At 39.8% G+C, this 18752-nt stretch overlaps 2 protein-coding genes across 2 annotated transcripts; both read right to left on the bottom strand.

Moving 5' to 3' along the window:
- Positions 1–4488: 4488 nt before the first annotated feature.
- On the bottom strand, positions 4489–6533 carry LOC131989674 (uncharacterized). Its single transcript, XM_059354975.1, has 6 exons — positions 6366–6533; positions 5925–6266; positions 5774–5815; positions 5215–5322; positions 5101–5135; positions 4489–4617 (listed from the first exon to the last, which is right to left on the bottom strand). The coding sequence occupies exons 1-6, from the start codon at positions 6409–6411 to the stop codon at positions 4513–4515; spliced, it is 678 nt and encodes a 225-aa protein (XP_059210958.1). The 5' UTR covers positions 6412–6533; the 3' UTR covers positions 4489–4512.
- Positions 6534–11888: 5355 nt separating this feature from the next.
- Positions 11889–17699, bottom strand: LOC131989244 (uncharacterized). The gene is made up of 6 exons (XM_059354432.1): positions 17654–17699; positions 17181–17522; positions 17006–17047; positions 16794–16904; positions 16640–16674; positions 11889–11975 (listed from the first exon to the last, which is right to left on the bottom strand). Exons 1-6 carry the CDS (start codon positions 17697–17699, stop codon positions 11889–11891), a joined length of 663 nt encoding a protein of 220 aa, XP_059210415.1.
- Positions 17700–18752: the final 1053 nt, after the last annotated feature.

The following is an 18752-nucleotide window of genomic DNA, read 5'->3' as shown; positions in this document are numbered from 1 at the left end:
AAGGTTAAATTAGTCTTCACTTCATTTCGACGTATTTGCAATATTGTCACATTTTGTTTATGTTTAAACAGTCAGATTGTTGTCTGTGTTTTTAGAAGACAATGATAAAAATATACTTTATTAAATATACAAGCACAAATGACTGAAGAATGACCACCAAAAGAAAAACATTTAAATAATTTACCTTCGGAGGCTTAAAAACCTGACAAAATTTACACTGAAACAAACTGAGTTTAACTGTTTTACCTTCAAGCATCTGATAACCTGTGCAATGAGAAATCTTTATGAGAATCTTACTTTTACAGTTGTTTTCTGTGTCATCACCTGACTCATCGCTGCCTGTTAAAGAAATAAAAGATAAAGTCTCTCATTTAATTAAAATTATAAAATTGACTATTTTGCATAAAGGATGTTGTTTTAAAACTATTATTACTACAGAAGAGACTGATCTTACCTTTAACCTTGAAACGTGTCACATTGAAAGTGTAAATTCCATCTTCATAAAATCCACAGAAATACAGTCCAGAGTCCGATGAATTCACTTGTTTGATTGTGAGAAAGACAGTGGAGATGTCGGTTCTCATTACAAAGTTTCCACCTTTAAATCCATCACAGTAGTTCACACTACCCTTGGACTTTACCATAGCAGAGATACAGACGGGCTTAGTTCCCTGGACCAGTCTGAACCAGTATGTCGGACTGTCATGTTTGGACGTGTTGGAGCAAGTCAGAGTGACTCCTTCACCAGCCTGGACCTCCACAGTCTGAGACTCAGAACCTGAGACAGAGATCCAGCCTGAAACAAACAGCAGAGACGTCAGAACTTTTCAATTAGAGAACTTTAAACATACAATAAGACTGATGCAGTTTTGTGTAATTCAGTGTCAGGACTTACTGAGGCTGCAGAGAAGTAAAGCTGTTATCAAGATGAACTTCTTCATGGTGCGTGTGACTGCCGCTCTGCAAGGTCCACAAATGAACTGTGCTGCAGTAACGCTGCCTTTAATGTAAAGAGGCGGGCTCTTTTATAATGCATCACACTGACCACATGCATGCTTTCAGGAAAAAACAAGGTTTGATGCAACCTTAGCATGAAGAGTACCAGTTAAAGGTATTTTTCTCTCAACACTCTTTGGGTGCCTTTACACCTGTAGTTTGGATTTTTTTGTGATAGTCATTGTGTGTCATAATGTTGAGAAATCACATTCAAGTGACTGACACATTCATGCAGCACTTTAAGGAAACTAATGTTTACATTTATGTCATTTTATGTCATTAAGAACTCACAAATTAATAACTGATTATAAACATTATTGGTATTTTTAGATGGCAACTTGACTGCATGTTACACACAATTACTAACAGGGAGAAACACAGCAAAAAAAAAAGAAGAAGTAGTAGTTATCTTCCATATAATAAATAATTTTTGGCTGTGGCTTTTGTTTTTATCAGAGCCTTGGATATGTCAAAGATTTAGAACAAAATTGATTTTGATGCATTTGTAGTTTTTGTGTTGTGTCAGATTTAAAATCCTCTACCCTTTCAGGCCCTTCCAAAAAAACACTTTAAAAACTGTCTTTTAAAAGACAGGATCAAGTGTGTTCTCGTGGCATTTTCTTTGATATGTGCTCTTTCAGATAAACTTTCAACTTGACCCAGCTTGACCTTATTGTAGAACTTCAGAGTCCTTTGATAATGTCTCTTTAGCATGCTGTCATACACAGCCAAGCATTCACTCCTTTAAGTAAAAAAAAACATTGGCCCCTGATCTTGCTGCACTTCAAAGAGGTCTGTGGAGAAAACAAAAAAAAGTTTAAAAATGAAAAAAAGTTTCTTGATGTGCACCTGGCTGCTGTCAAAGCTATAAATGTGTGTAGCTTGACTGGCTGGTCATTATTCCTGTGACAAGCAAGAAAGAAAGATGAAGAGAAAATACTGTGGAAGAAGCTAGGGAAATGGTGATGCAGCCTTTAACCGACAGCGAGCTGCAGGACTCATCCTCAGAAGGTGAATCAACTTCAGAAGATGTGGAGTTATCTTCCTCTGACGATTCCACTTTGAGTGGGGAGGACACAGAGGATCCTGCCCATCTTGTCAGTGAGTGGACATCAAAAAATGGGCCAATCTGGTTTCCCTCTAATGATGCTAGACTGCGCTACGTTGCTCCTGGCAGAGGTTTGATTCCAGGTCCTACCAACTATGCCACCACCCGTATCCATGACGTGAAATCCTCCTTTGATTTATTTTTCGCTGCTGAAATCATCAGCATCATTGTTCAGAAGACAAACCTGCAGGGGAGACGGTCAGTAGCAAACTGGAGTGATGTTGATGCCACAGATATTCAGGCATACATCGGGCTCCTGATTCTGGCTGGAGCGTACAGATCCAAGGGGGAATCTACACGCAGCCTCTGGGATGACCACACTGGCCGTGCCATCTTCAGGGCTTCTATGAACCACACAAAATTCAGGCTGATCAACGCCAACATCAGGTTTGATGACAAGCTGACACACACACACACACACACACACACACACGCACACACACACACACAGTATTGTACATATATGTATATAACTGTATATAACATATGTAGTTACAGTTCCATTCAATTTGCATGTTTTGTTGATCCTGAAAATATTATGTTTATATGTTATTATAAACAAATAATGATTTGTGTTAGTAGTTGTATGCTTCTCAGTGTTGTCCAGTGTTCCATTTAAAACTTATCTGTTATTTGTTTGAAAAAATGTGGATTTAATGTGATAGAATGGGACATTTTTTTGTCATCAAATGGCATTTGTGTGTTTTCATAAAATGAAACAGTGACATCATTTTATCAAACTGGCATTTAAAGGGTTAAAATCCTAAAACAGAATTAAATGTTTGGTAGTTGTGATTAGGACTGAAGTTGATTGTAAGATTCAAACCCAAAAAGTTGAAAAAAATATCAGAAATATTTTCATAGCAGTTTTTGGAAGTTGCCTCAAGAGGCCATAAAAGGGTATTACATTTAAAATCTGACACTACACAAGAACTAAAAATAAATCAAAATCAATTTTGTTCTTAATCTTTGACATATCCAAGGCTGTGATAATAAAATAAAGCCCCAGCCAAAAATAATTTATTATATGGAAAATAACTACATTGTTGTGTGTTTTTTCTTTTAAAAACAGTGACATCATGTATTCAAACTGGCATTTAAAGGTTTAAAATCCTCAAAATCTTTGAATATTTGGTAGTTTTGAGCAGGGGAGAAGTTGTTTAAGAGGTTTATGCAGAAAAAAGTAGAAAAAAATATTAATCTGTAAAGTTTTTATAGTGTTTTTTTTTATTAAAGTAGAACTAAAAAGAGAGTTGTCAGCAGTTCTGTGCAATCTATGTGTAATGAATGCATAAAAATAAAACATAATTGATGTGTACGACCTTTATGCCTGCACAAAAAAAGTTTTAAAAAAAAATGACCAAAAAAATATTAATCTGTAAAGTTTTTATAGTGTTTTTTTGGAAGTGGACATCTTCAGTCCGAATGGCCTGAAAAGTTAGTACATTTGTACACAGTGTATTATAGACCCATTAGAAAAAATTTAATTTGAATTTCAAAATATATCAAGAAAAAAAATCCGTCTTTCAAAAATCATGTCATTTGCAGTATCACAGCCAAAATTATTGCCAAAACAAAAGTGAAAAATGACTGAAATGGCTGAAAATATCCACAGTGGGCCCAGAGGGTAAAGAGATGCAGTCATCATTAACAACATTGCTCAGTCAAATTTAAAATGTTAAATCTAGGCTGAAGTTAATTTTTGTGTTTGAAGTTCGTTTTTTGCTCGTTTGCTTTTTGGGTTCCCCTCTTTGTGAATATTTTTTGCATCGAATATGTATATTAAAGTAGAACTAAAAAGAGTTTGCAGCAGTTCTGTGCAATCTATGTTTAATAAGTGCATAAAAATAAAACATAATTGATGTGTACAACCTTTATGCCTGCACAAAAAAAGTAAACCAAATAGAAATTGAACAGCCTGAAGTTTGTTGAGTTTTTAAAAAAAATGTATTTACCAGCCAGCATTTACTTCTTCTTTTCAGATGATAAATGTAGAAACCTTGTGCTCAGACCACAGCGTGCTGTCTCTTCCTGTCAAACAACGAATGTGTACCTCACTCACTTATATTTTTATAAAATATGGCAAGTAAGACGCTTACAAAGGGATAAACAACGGTGTCCCGGTGGCTCACACTGGTAGAGCGCTTGCCATGTAGGCTGAGGCCTTGCTGCGGCAGAGCTGGGTTCGAATCCGGCCTGAGCTCCCTTTGCTGCATGTCTTCCCCTCTATCACCCCCTTTCACTCTGTCAATGTCAATAAAGCATAAAAATGCCTAAAAAATGATCTTTAAAAAAAAACAAATGGATAAACATCAGATCTTTATTATATTCTTATCACAAGCAAGCCATACAAAAGCTACAACGCCTATTTAATCTGATGCAGCATCAGTTCCAGGTGCCTCCTGAGTCTATCTGGTGGCAGCATAAATAACATTTGGCTCCAGCTCTCTTCTTTTTGGCTTCGCTGTTCGAAATGTCACTGCTGCGTAGTTCAGGTCATCAGAGGCCGCATTCTGTTAAAGAGGATTTACAGTCTTAATGTGGTGACTTGACATGATTTTATCTCCCACAATAAAGTCACACAGTTCTCAAGGGTGGATACTAATATTAATACGTGGCCAATATTAATTTATAAATACATAAAACTTCAAAAGTGTTTTTGAAGTCAATAAGGAGCAGGAGTAAGTGCAAAATATATATTTATTTATTTTCAATTATAAATTTTAATTGGTATTCGTTAAGTTGACTGAAACAGAGTCAAAAATGGAACTATTAAATAATATAAAATAAAAGCGAAAAGAACACACACACACGCACGCACACACTCACGCACGCGCACACACACACACACACACACACAGACATACGCGCAGACACATGCACACGCACACACACACAAACACACACACACACAGACACACACACACACACCCACACACAGACACACGCACACGCACACACACACACACACACACATACACTAAAACCATATTCACCTCTCCGTGCTCTGGACTCTGTTCTTCTTTATTCGCTACGTGACAGAAACAAAAGATCTCGTCAGTTAATTAGTCACTGTCTTTGGTAAACTAAATGTTTTTCATGTAAAGTACCTGTCTGAAGCTTCCTGACTTTAACAACCAGACCAATGATGACAAGTACAAGTAAAGCAGTCAGAGCGGCCAGGATGGGACTCGTCAGCTGTGTGATTCTGTCAGACTCTTCAACAAGAAAGATCATCAAGTTATTCTGTGTCTTTCCTTTACAGACTAAAATTACATTCAAACATCTGATAATATGAACAATGGCAGATCTTATAGAATCTTACTGTTATGCTTGTTTTCCCTGTCATCATGTATAAAATAAAGGTTAAATGAGTCTTCATTTGATTTGGACGTATTTGCAATATTGTCACATTTCTTTTCTGTTTAAACAGTCAGATTGTTGTCTGTGTTGTTAGAAGACAATGATAAAAAATGAGAAAATATATACTTTATTAAATATAAAAGCATTAATAAATGAAGAATGGCCACCAAAAGAAAAACATTTAAATCATTTACCTTCGGAGGCTTAAAACCTGACAAAATTAACACTGAAACAAACTGAGTTTAACTGTTTTGCCTTCAAGCATCTGATAACCTGTGCAATGAGAAATCTTTATGAGAATTTTACTTTTAAAGTCGTTTTCCGTGTCATCACCTGACTCATCGCTGCCTGCAATAAAAGATAAAGTCTCTCATTTAATTAAAATTATAAAATTGACTGTGTTGCATAAAGGATGTTGTTTTAAGACTATTATTACTACAGAAGAGACTGATCTTACCGTTAACCTTTAAACGTGTCACACAGAAAGTCTGCTTTCCACCTTGAGTAAATCCACAGAAATACAGTCCAGAGTCCGATGAATTCACTTGTTTGATTTTGAGAAAGACGGTGGAGATGTTGGAACTCATATTAAAGTTTCCACCTTCAAATCCATCACAGAAGTTCACACTACTCTTGGAGTTTGCCATAGCAGAGATACAGACGAGCTTAGTTCCCTGGACCAGTCTGAACCAGGATGTCTGAACCTCTTGTGTGGACGTGTTGGAGCAAGTCAGAGTGACTCCTTCACCAGCCTGGACCTCCACAGTCTGAGACTCAGAACCTGAGACAGAGATCCAGCCTGAAACAAACAGCAGAGACGTCAGAACTTTTCAATTAGAGAACTTTAAACATACAATAAGACTGATGCAGTTTTGTGTAATTCAGTGTCAGGACTTACTGAGGCTGCAGAGAAGTAAAGCTGTTATCAAGATGAACTTCTTCATGGTGCGTGTGACTGCCGCTCTGCAAGGTCCACAAATGAACTGTGCTCCAGTAACGCTGCCTTTAATGTAAAGAGGCGGGCTCTTTTCTAATGCATCACACTGACCACATGCATGCTTTCAGAAAAAACAAGGTTTATGCAACCTTAGCATCCAGAGTACGACTTAAAGGTATTTTTCTCTCAACACTCTTTGGGTTCCTTTACACCTGTAGTTTGGATCATTTTTGTGATAATCATTGTGTGTCATAATGTTGAGAAATCACATTCAAGTGACTGAGACATTAATGCAGCACTTTAATGAAACTAATGTTTATATTTATGTCATTTTATGTCATAAAGAGCTCACAAAGAAATAACTGATTATAAACATTATTGGTATTTTTAGATGGCAACTCGACTGCATGTTACACCCAATTACTAACAGGCAGAAACACAGCAAAAAAAAAAAAAGGCGTAGCAGTTTTAACTGAAACCTCCACCCCTAATTTTAGATTTCCATCAAAGGGTGAAGCAATGAAGCAACAAAGTGACGTAGTCTTCCTCAAATTACAGCCACTAAAATGTGTTTCTGAAGACATTTTACGCAAGAAACAACCAACACATTAACATATCTTAATTCATATTTGATCATTGCTGCCTAGATTGACAGTTTGTTCTGAGTTCTGTGAGATGTGCTGGATGTGAATCATCCTGTCAAACATGCCTTATAAAAGATACACGGGTATGATTGGCCTGCCCAGGTCTTCTTTGGCTGGATGTCAGTCTGAATGGGAGTGTGACCAGATTAATCTGCCTCAGCAAATACAAAAGAACTCGGCAGATTCTTTTGGTTTCTAGGCGAGGAAAGTTATTAAGTAGCATCTTTCTTTACCTGTATAACCTGCTAGACCTTTGAGGTGTGTGGTTATGGCTCTAAACCACCTTCCTGTGGTTGAGGCTTTGCTGTTGCTATTTGCTGCCTGCTGGCTAGCGTCTACACCGTTTTTCCAAAACATCAAGCAACAGATTGTTTATTTTTTCTTTATGACCAAGTACGTGTTTAGTTCACATTTTTAGACTAACACATCATGCAATTTTCACCTCACTCGTGCTCAGACACCACTGCTGTCTCTTCCTGTAAAACAAGTGTTATGTTCCTCACTCGCTCTTCCACAGGAACCGAAAGAGCAAGGTGTAAGAAGATTTTGCCGGTTTGATTATATGCCAACTGGCTGACCCTGCAGTTATCATTATGACACGATATGGCGAATTTAAAAGTAACCCTCATCAGCAACCTGTGCCAGCGGTGTCACAGTAGTCGTTTTTCCGACACAAATTTCTATGCTGATTTTGAAATTTTGCATGAGAAAAGCTTGGTGAAACACCAAAATTCAATTAAACTTTCGTAAATGCGCATAAATGTTTTTAAGCTCACTTGAGGTGTGTTTTGTCTTTTTCGAAAAATAGTCAATGCTTTTGAGAAAGAAATCACCGTTGAACCAGACAGCTGAGAGATATCATACTCAGCTGATAATTCAGCAAACAGACAACAATTCCTCAGAGCATCTGTGGTAGCAGTTTAATTCAGTTTGCTTATTATCAATAAACAAGTCAGCCATTAAGTAACAGCGATAATTAGAGTAATAATTCAATACCAGTACTAACTGAGGCTGGAGGAAGTAAAACTCTAATAATTTAGGTCATCCTTTTGCATAGTTTCGTCTGACTATTGTGGAGCTTAAAATCACTGTGCGCAGGAAACAAGGTTTAAAGATGGTCGGTTTTATATTTAAAACCCTAACCCTAGTCCTGTTAATCACTGACCACACAACAACCACACCACTCACACAGTGCTCTAATTTGGTGACACAACTAGCTGTATGACAATTTGGCTGACCATGAGAGGCCTACTTGTTATTTTAGTGCTCTTTGTGGCGTGCAGAGTGACAAAGCAGAAAGATAGATGCAAACAAACATCGGTTGCATTCACATGATGCAGGCAAGTTATGGTTATGGTTTTTTATGTTGAAAATGCAGTTCGAGGCTAAAAACAACAAGTGAGAACTATGTTTTTTAAGAAACAATTTGAGCGTGTGTCGGTGAGAAAGTTCAGTCAGTGGAGCAGGAGCTGCAGATCATTTTCATGTGTCCTTTGCATAAATACTTGCTGCACTTGGCCCTTGAAGAGGGGCAAGGGATGCGCATTTTGCACATGACAGCGAAAGGTCTGGGGCCTTTTGCTCTGCTTCTTTGCCTTGGACCTTAGTCACCATTGTGGCTGCTGCTGGTATGCGTGGCAAGCGACATCTTAGGGCCATCACTGGGGCAACTAGGGATTGTTATTGGGAATGAAAAGGAGAGGAGGCGGGCGCTCCACAAATCACAGAAACCCCCGGATGGCAGCAATCTTGTCCCTCTGTTTGTCAGCTGGGCTCGGATCACCTACTCTCGGATGATAAACTGAACAAATCTTTTTTTTTTTAAAGTAATTTTGTTCATTTTAATTAGTGTGGCGATGTAGCCCTCTTAAGGGTGATGTAAAGAAGGAGCGCAGTTTTCGAACACTGAAGGCAACATGGTTTGCTTCAGTTGACAAAGTATAATACACAAATGTCAAAACCAATTGATGTGTAAACCAGGGACTGTACAGTACTGGGACCACTGGGTTGCTGTTGGTGCACCATTGTTATGCATCGTGAAGGAATCATTCAGCTACTCTACAGTGACTAGGTAGCGGTCACGTGACAAAAGGCCGATTGGTATGAATCACCGGTCTTGAATGAACCACTGTACTGTACTTTGGGCTGAGCCTCTACAGCCGTCATGTGACAAATGAACTAGAGACTCAAACTTGAGGACGCATAGTTGAGTTGTGACGTGAACCAATAATTTCTGTTTCCTGTCCCGACTGAGCTTATGCAGTTGCCATGTGACGAGGGAAGTACTGCGTGACAATGAACGAATCACTCACTGAGACTACTCATTACTCCCCAGTCATATAAAAGATTAGTTCAAAGTACAGACAACCCACCACTACAGTCTCTTCAGGGATTGAAGCCCAGCGGCCTGTTCCAAGTAGCATGTTATTTGAAAACCCTGAGCTTGTTAACCCTGAAATGAGGGAAACTCTGGGTCTTCCATTCCAGAAACGGAGGTAACTTCAGTTCTGGCTGGGTTGCCATGGTAACTGACTCTGAGAACCTAACCCAGGTTTTCTTCAACAAGCGGTTTCTCTCAGTCCCCTCCCTGAGTGTCATGTATGTGAACCCTCATAAAGAAAAAATAAAGTGTAATTATAATACACCTCAGTCCTACCTGTTTGAACTATGTTGTTATAGTCTTTCGCCGGCAGGATTACAACTAAATTAATAAAATTTAGGTTCAATAACATTTTGCCAGTTTTCACCTGTAATATTGTAGCGGAGCGGGGTTAATTTGGACAGTGTTAGATAGTTGCTACAACACCACCTGGGGAATTGTACCCCAGGAAATACAATGGAAAGCCCAAGATTATTATAAGGACTCACAGGTTCGTTGCTGCTACAAATAGGACAGAGACGTGTTTCAAAATGATAAAGTTTTTATTTAAAATGGCAGGCTAAAGAAGGGAGAAAAGTTAATGCACAGAATATTAAAACCAGAATGACAATTAAGTATGTTTATTAAATTATTTTTCTTTAAAACAATTCTTTAATATATTCTCTCTGCTTAAAATATACAAACTGCCAGTAGTAAATCATGACAAATGAAAATAAGAGCTAAGCCGAGGTCAACTGAGGCAGGCAGTCTACTACAAGGAGTGCCCAGGGGTGCCACCAATACTCACTTAGTGCAGCACAGCAACTCACAGCAAACTGGTGGAAATCCACACGTGTCCCTGGTGAACCTATTTACACACACACACACACACACACACACACACACACACTGTGAAGGGACCCCACCATAAGTGCCTAGCCTCCCTTCAGTTGACACTCAACTTGCTGAAAGAAAAATGAAAAAGAATTAATTAAACAACAAACACAACCCAGTTGGTTAAAGGAATTAACCAATATGAAAACAAATACAAGCAGAACAGCAGCAGGTGAATCTACAAAAAGACGACCACAAGTTACATAGTTTCCTAGTTCACCATGCTGCAATTGTGGATATTGTAGCTCATCCTACTCACCACCTCTAGCAGGAATTCTACTCCCAGGGACTAATGGAACAGCAGGCTTCTGTAACACACTGTTCAGACTGTTGGCAAACAGCAGTCACACCACTGACAGAGGAGGGAATGAGGCAGAGGCCGAGCAGGGCTCCCAGCTGCCTTTTTTTTAGCCCTGATTAGGGGGTTGGCTGAGGGGGAGGAGTCAAGCCTGGAGCTGCATTCAAGGGTGTAAATGCTGATTAAATGTAATTCTTCTCTCTCCTTTGCAGCTGCAACTGTGTTGCCTTTTTTTCTTTCTAAAAATGTGTTCTAACTCACCGTACGTTTGCGTGAGGATCTCAATTCAACCATTTGTTTTACCTGTTGCCATGGTGAATCGTAATATCGCGGCTCCATATGTGCTGCCTTTTTATGGTATTGGTGCAGTGCGTAACTCAGAGTGAACCTCCTCGGAGTTGATTGATCTAACTCAGATCAGCTTTCATGAACCGAAAACTCAGAGCTTCCCATCTGAGGGTAAATCAACTCAGTGTTCATGGATAGACTCAGAGGTTGTTGAACCTGATCAGCAGCGGACTCCTCCTCCATGTCCTCACTTGAGTTGGAGCTGGAGGACCTATCTTGTTCAAATTCAGATGAAGCCTTCCCTGATGTCTCCTCAATGCCTGTGTCACGCTGGGATTCCACTGGATGCGTAACGACTCCGAAAGGGGTCCGTCCGCAACGGCTGCGTATCTACGCAGTCCGTCAACACCCACCGGATCCGTCTGTGTCGGAGCTGTTGCGGACAGCAGAGTCCCGAGGACGCACGAGATCTCGCGAATTCACGCCTAATCAATTGATATAACTGGAAGATAATCAACATCTCCTCCTTAATGAATGGAGACAAATCCAGCGACTCCGTCTTAGCGAGCGCTAACGAGGTCGGCCGGCTTGTTAACAAGAGCCTCTTGTTAACAAGCCTTAGTGATCTCTGTTTGTTTACAAGAAGCACCGGAGTGAGCGGTGTCAGTGGGGTGAAAAGACGAGTGAAAACCTCTAACCTGTTGATTTCAGGTCTTCAAGTTATGAAATACGATCCGCCCGAGGTACTTTATTTTGAAAATATACCGGATGTTTTATTTTGTGTCTGTGCACGACTTCCTGTCCCGAACGATCTGTTCTGTGCTGAATTTATGCGTCGTGCTCCGTCGTCCGACAAAAATAGAAGCTCTGCGCAAGTGTTGCGAGGGCTGTCGGATGGCCCTGCGTTGTCGGACTCATTACGCAGCGGATCTGCAGTCGGTGGAATCTCACACATTGATTATAATGGGTGCGTAACGGCTCCGACGACGGATCTGCAGCCGTTACGCATCCAGTGGAATCCAGGGGTCAGTCCTACGGGACATCTCCTCCGCACCCTCAGAGGACTGCAGCACAGCTGTCAGAGCCTCCTCCAGAGAAGAGTTAAGAGTTAATTTTAGCTGAAGAAAGGGCCAGCCAAGCAAGCTACACGATTATAGGTATATGTAGGTATTTAAAAAAAAAGAAAGTAGGCTACTGTTGTTTGTATGGGGTTATGTATTCTCTGTGTGTGTATTATAGCCCTATTATTAGAAATTAAAATTTGATAAAGAACTGAAATCCTTGCAAAAATATTGTCCCACTAGTATTAACACAGGCAATTTATGGAGTATTTTTAATTGAAAAATGCAAACAATGTACCAAGGGGTGCATAAGGGTTAATGTTATGATCTGGGCATTAAGCCTCAGTTTCCCAGTTTTCTCTGGTGTTTTTCCCTTCCTTTTGTGTGTGTGTGTGTGTGTGTGTGGGGCCTCCTTCCTGCTCTCTGTTCCACTCTCCACTCAGCTGCCTATAATCAGCTATTAACTCCTCCCTGCTGACACACCTGCCTCTCATCTACTCATCAGCTGCAGCACAAGAACCATGGTTATTCACTCACTCTTTGCCAGATTGTTGTACCAACTACACTGGTAGTCACTTGGCCATATCTTTTGAAAGCTCCTCATCTGCTAACACCTCTTCCCTTGTGCTCAGGATCACCTAACCTCTAGATTACAGTCACCTGCCTGCCTGTACCTCACTTGTCTCTAAGGCTGCGTTCAGACTGCAGGCAAATCTGATTCAAATCAGATTCCTACTCAAATCAGATTTTTAGGGCTGACTGTCCACACTTTTTTTTAGCAAGCGTCCAAATCGGATATGGCTCTGTTCAGACTGGGCCGCATTATTGACTGATCTGACAGGTTGCCATAGTAACGGCGTCAGATCGTCTGATGTCATATAATTGCGACAGCGACAAGAACAACAACAACAAACATGATGGAGGCAGGTCACCTCAGTATATTGGCCTTATCACTGTCCAGTAGAGGTGCAGAACATCTCAGGGGAGAAACCGGGCAGATGGACGCCCCCGTCGGGCCCGTATGAGTCGGGCGCGGCTGCCGGTGGACACCTCGTCTCCGCGCTGCCGGCGCTACGCGTGCCGCATAGAGTGACGTCACGGACAGTCAAAACCGATCTGAGTGTTTGGAGCGGTTCAGACTGAGACACATCTGTCCAAATGCGATCTGAAACTACCTCCCGAAGGTTGTTTCGATCCGGTTCGCAAAAATCGGATTTCATGTGATTTGTGACTGTTCAGACTTCAAAAGAGCCATCCAGTTCCAATCTGGATGGGCTAAAAATCGGATTTTGACTGGCAGTCTGAACGCGGCCTAAGTCCAGTTCTCCATTCCCTCCACCAGCTCGACCCTACTCCTCCTGGATTCCCCTTGAGTCCTACCTGCCTTCAGCTGCAAGTCATCAATAAACTATTCAAACCTCTCTCTGTGCCTTCTGTGTCTGTGTCCTGCTTTTGGGTCCCCTTTTGAATGTAACACTTAAGTTGTATTTTGAATGGAGTACATTTACAATTATATCCTGATGTCTTGCTGGCTCACCAGGGCTGCAGGTGTTGCAGGACACGAATAGATGCTTTCTGTCTGGAAAGTCACATGGGGCACGATAACTGAACTGAGCCATATTAGGCTACTACTGGATATCACACCACTACAAACTCATCACACGTAGCTTTCTGGCCCTGTGTTAGTTCAGTAAATTTAATAGACAATCTCCTCAGTATCTGTTGAGCGGAAGTGAAGTTTAGCTGTGCAATCAGGGTGTGAATGTACAAGGGCAAAAGACAGAAGTAAGTGAGAAAATTGGCCGGTGTTATCTGCAAAGAAGGTGACAAGTTTGCGAAGAGATGGGGACGCTGCTGACAAGATTCTAACATTTTTAAAAATAGGTTCATATTTTAAGACAAAGTACTAAAGATTGCGTCTGAAGTTGTACAGGCAGTGTTGCATGTGGTTTCATTGCAGAGAATGTAAGGCCAGTCTTCTTGTGGCTTTTAGCCAGTTTCACAGCAGTGGAAGATAACAGGGGGAGGGGACACAGCACTTCTTGTTTCTCACATACAGTATGCATGCAAACATAACCAGGGCAGAAAGTTACCCCTTTGTACTTTTCATAAACAGATTCAATAGACAACAGACAATCATAAAATATTAAAAAGTGAGTATATTTAGTTAAAAAGATTTTTAAAAAACAACAACAAAGAAAGAAGTAAACGACTGACAGTGAGAAAGCATATGAAAGTAATAAAATAAAATAAAACAATACTTTTACTTTAATACTAAGTATTTTTAAACAATTATATATCAGAAAAAGTGATCTTAACCCCCTTATCACAATGGATATTTATGTATGCAGTTGTTGCCTATTCCAGTTTAAAGATGAAAAAAAGAGAGGGCAGAGGAGTAATACATGCAACATGACTTAGTAACAAATTGCCTGTTTGAAACATGTTTTTGCAAAGTTATTAGCCTAAAACAACATGCACAGTATTCTGTCCAACATGGCTTTGAAGGAGGTGAAAATGGGCGCTAGCGAAGTGAAAACAAGCAAGTAGTCTTATTGCTGGCAGAAAACAGCAAGTCATTTGATGTTTGTGGTCATGGGCGAAGTCTTCCTGTTGTTGAGACTTCATCATACAATGTTGGTGACCGCAGAAGTCCGGTTCATTCTACTGTTATTTATTTATACTATTCTTCCAGTTTGTACGAATTCAGAGCCTGACATGATTTAAAAACCAAGTAGGTCAATGTGCACCATTTTTAAAAAAAATACTTGCGTCTTGACTTTCATGTTAGTTGTGTTCACACCACACTGTGCTGTCTCTTCCTGTGAAATGATGTGTATCTCACTCACCCCTCCCTCCCTCCCTGGCAGACCATTTCCCTCTCTGTATGAGTAAGTTTGACTTCATTATCATTGTCAGTTTCATTGTGGCTCTTCCTTATTAAACATCAAATATGTTCTTGACCCTCTAAGATAAAGGTCAGAGGCAGAGATAATAAGAAAGACAGACCCTGGCTGAGAGAGAGACAGAAAGAAGCACAATAAAGGGAACTCAACTTCTATTTTTTAGATTTATTTGATAAAGCATCAGTTACACCATGATTTGCAGTTTCAGTTGCTTCCTATTTCTATCTGCTGGCAGCATAAATGACATGAGTCTCCACGTCTCTGTCCGATGCCGGTCTCCTGATTCTTATTGTCTTTGGAAGGAACCTCATCTCTGCAGAGGTTAGGTCATCAAAACCCCAATTCTGTAAACCAGAGTATGCAGGGTCATATACAGTTGTCAGAAACTATGTGCTGAACATGAGTAATGATTTAAACCAAAGTTAATACTCAAGCTATGATCAAGCCCAAAAAAGTCAGGCCTCACCCTACATAAACTTGTATTGCTTGCAAACAAACAAACAAACAAACAAACATGCATGGTAGTTATGCCCTAAGAGTAGTTATAGTCACAAGGTCATATAAATATTCTGATTAAAAGCCAATGGGAAATACTTTATTAACATTACATTGAGTAAATTAGGCTCCATTTCAGGAAAGCGCATCCAATTTGAGAGAGACACTGTAGGCATTTACACGTTGAGTAACAGCATTGTAAGCCTATTAATTATATCAGTTAATATTTGTACTCTGATTACTTTTTTGATGTAACGAGAAACTTACAGCTTTACTTTTTCTTATCAGGTAATTAGTTAGTCGTTACTATGTTAAGGCCATTTTTGGTTTTTTTTTAACGTTAACGTTTGTAGTCTCGTGCACATGTGCAGGGACTGATGGATGCCTCACCTCCAACACACCTGCGCTATACTTATTACATGTACCATTTTCAGTAAAGGAGCTGAGAAGCAGCTTAACATTTGACCCTCCGAGCAGGAGAGAGAAGCTATCGCTAGCTGCTAAGTAGCTAACAGAACTGAATAACAAACAGATGAGGTTAGCAATAAAGTCACTACAAGAAGGAGGGAGATAGAAGTCCTGAAGTAAAACTAGTGTAGGTGTAAATAAAGCGGACATTTATCTGCTATCATGTAACCACATGTAATCATGTATAACTTTAACAGAGTTAGCTGTATTTAGCGAGAGCAGCAAGCAGACGCTATGAACCCACAGAAACACTGGAAGTGACACAATGCGCTCGCCGTTAGCATGCGGTACGTCCATTAAATTGAAGATGTTATAATGTCCATGTTTTTTTTTTTTAGAAGAGTTTATAAGGTAGTGTGGCCATTTCTTTACAACAGAAGTGACAAACCAAATGGCTTATTTAAAAAGCATTTAAATAGGTAACTTTGAAAGATTTTTATTTGTTACTTTCTATAAAGAGTAACTAAGAAAAAGTAACTAGTTACTAATTTTGGGGAGTAACTGTTTAGTCTTAAAAGGAGACTTTCCCCATCCCTGTTTATGTATACAAACAGATTCAGATGATGGCAGAGCTGATGCGCATTATCAACTCACGCATTCATGGCGGTTACACTCCAAGCCCATATGTTTTATCATGATATTACATAGACTTTAAGGTCTGCATGGAAAATAAATAAATAATAAGCAGGAACTCAACCTGATTCTGAGGGAATTCTGAGAAATTACAGCCGGTCCTGGTAAGTCGGATCGGGCCCAATAGGGAAAATCAAAACTCTGATTGACACCAACATTAAAGATTGGACAAAATAACAAATACTTCACCTTGTTTCTTTCAGGATGCAGTTCTTCATTAGAAGCTACGTGACAAAAGATAAGCAGCATTAGATATCATTGACCAGAAGTTTTGTTGTGTATATATTTATCTGTTACAACTTTATACATGAGTACATGCATACATGATATATGTGAGCTGTACCTTCCTGAAGTTTCCTGATTTTAGCAGCCAGGACAATGACAGCTATAGTCAGCGAAACAGCAAGAAAACCCAGGATCACACTGATGAGGATTGTCAGTCCATTAGGCTCATCTATGAGAAAAATAATAGAATGAGACTCTGTTTAATATGCTTTAGACATGATTAATAACTGGCTCTGTGGTAACTTGCAAAATCTATTCGGAGAACCTTACTTGCAGTTGTACAATCCAGTTCACCATCATATTCATTGTTTCCTTAAAAAAAGAATGGGGATGATTGTTGTTTTGACACAACTTCTTTTCTTGTTGGTCTTTACGCTGTTTTCATACTACACATTTGAGATCTACTGTAATATATTGAGAAAAACAGGTTTAACCATGATCTTACCTTGAACAATTAAATGTGTTGCATCGGTAATGACTGTATTTTTGCCGATGTAAAACCCACAGAAATACACTCCAGAGTCAGATAGATCCACATGCTTGATTTTAAGAAAGACAGTTGAGACGTTGAGGCTCATTTTAAATCCATTGTGAAATCCATCACAGTATGAAGGCGTGATATCGGCCCCGTACATAGAGGAGATACAGCTGGGCTTGGTTCTGTTGATCATTCTGAACCAGTCTGTCTGAGTTGGTCTGCTGGAAGGGTTGGCACATGTCAGAGTAACTTCTTCACCAGGCTGGACCTCGACAGTCCGAGACTCAGAACCTGAGACAGAGATCCAGCCTGAAACAAAGACAACAAGAGTTTTGCCCTTGAACATATACTGCAGCAGTTACTGTATCAAGGCAACAATGACACATTCTGGTTACTGGTTACATGATTGGTGCTGAGAAAAATCCAGTGGCAGTACTTACTGAGGCTGCAGAGAAGCAAAGCTGCTATCAAAGTAAAGCTCTTCATTGTGCGTTTGATCGTGTCGCTGCAGGAATAGCTTGTACCACTGAGCTCTTATAAAGGAGTTTTGAGAGGCGGGGTATCTTTTGATTCATCTTGACGCTCACACAATCCTGCCAGTGCAGAGCCTTTGTCTCAATATGAGACAAAGGTTGCTTCAAAGAATTGTAGATGCATAAAGAATAACTCAAGAACTAGCAGTCTTTTGCAGTCAAAATTAGAGACCTGTGGAGTCAAATTTAATGCATTAGAGCTGCGATCTCTGATGTCACGAGTCCAATGGTCATCCACCAATGTCTGGGCCCCAGATAGTAATGTTGCTAAAGGGTCCATTCACTCTGCATCTTTAAGGGTGTCAGATTCAAAAAACAGAGCAACAGTTGAGTTTTTTTCATTGATGCTTCAAAAGTAAATAAATGTACATAAATGCGGGAAGTGAAGTAGTTATGAGGGAGGCGTGAGCCACACAAGTTACGTAAAAAGTCATGACATGAATCCCGCTCTTTCTGGGTGAGTCCGCCGTTTGTACTACCCATCCACCTCCCCTCCCTTCTCTTCTATTTTCAACCAGTAGAGTCTCCCCCTGACCCAATAATAAAGTGTTTGCATAAGTCCTGTCTGTTTGGTTTTAAATGCAGGAGTGAAGAGATTTAACAGTGTCAAAAGAGATTGATATACAGGTTTTAGGGAGCACTTTTCTTGTTCTGTGTGAATATACGACTATATAGCTCAATTTGGTCAGTTTTCACAGTTTAGTTTTGAACTTTCCACAGAACTGTGACTTCAGAGACCTCATGATCTTTATCTCAGTTGTACTCAGACCACACTGAGCTGTCTCTTCCTGCCAAACAAGTGATATACACGTCACTCAATCCTTCCTTCACAGACCATGTCACTCTTCTTGTAAATAAGTCTGACAGCCACCAGTGTCCTCTCTGACTAGTCCTGCATCAAGCACACTTTTTTCCTTTCCAAAAACAAAATAAGGACGGACACTTTAACTGAGACAGAGAGTCATTAAATACAAAAATATTATTCCAAATGTATTTATTTTTGTCA

The sequence above is a fragment of the Centropristis striata genome, chromosome 17 (assembly GCF_030273125.1).
Source record: "Centropristis striata isolate RG_2023a ecotype Rhode Island chromosome 17, C.striata_1.0, whole genome shotgun sequence".
NCBI lineage: Eukaryota > Metazoa > Chordata > Actinopteri > Perciformes > Serranidae > Centropristis > Centropristis striata.
The sequence above is the reverse complement of the archived record's forward strand: the minus strand, read 5'-3'. Positions and strand labels throughout refer to the sequence as shown.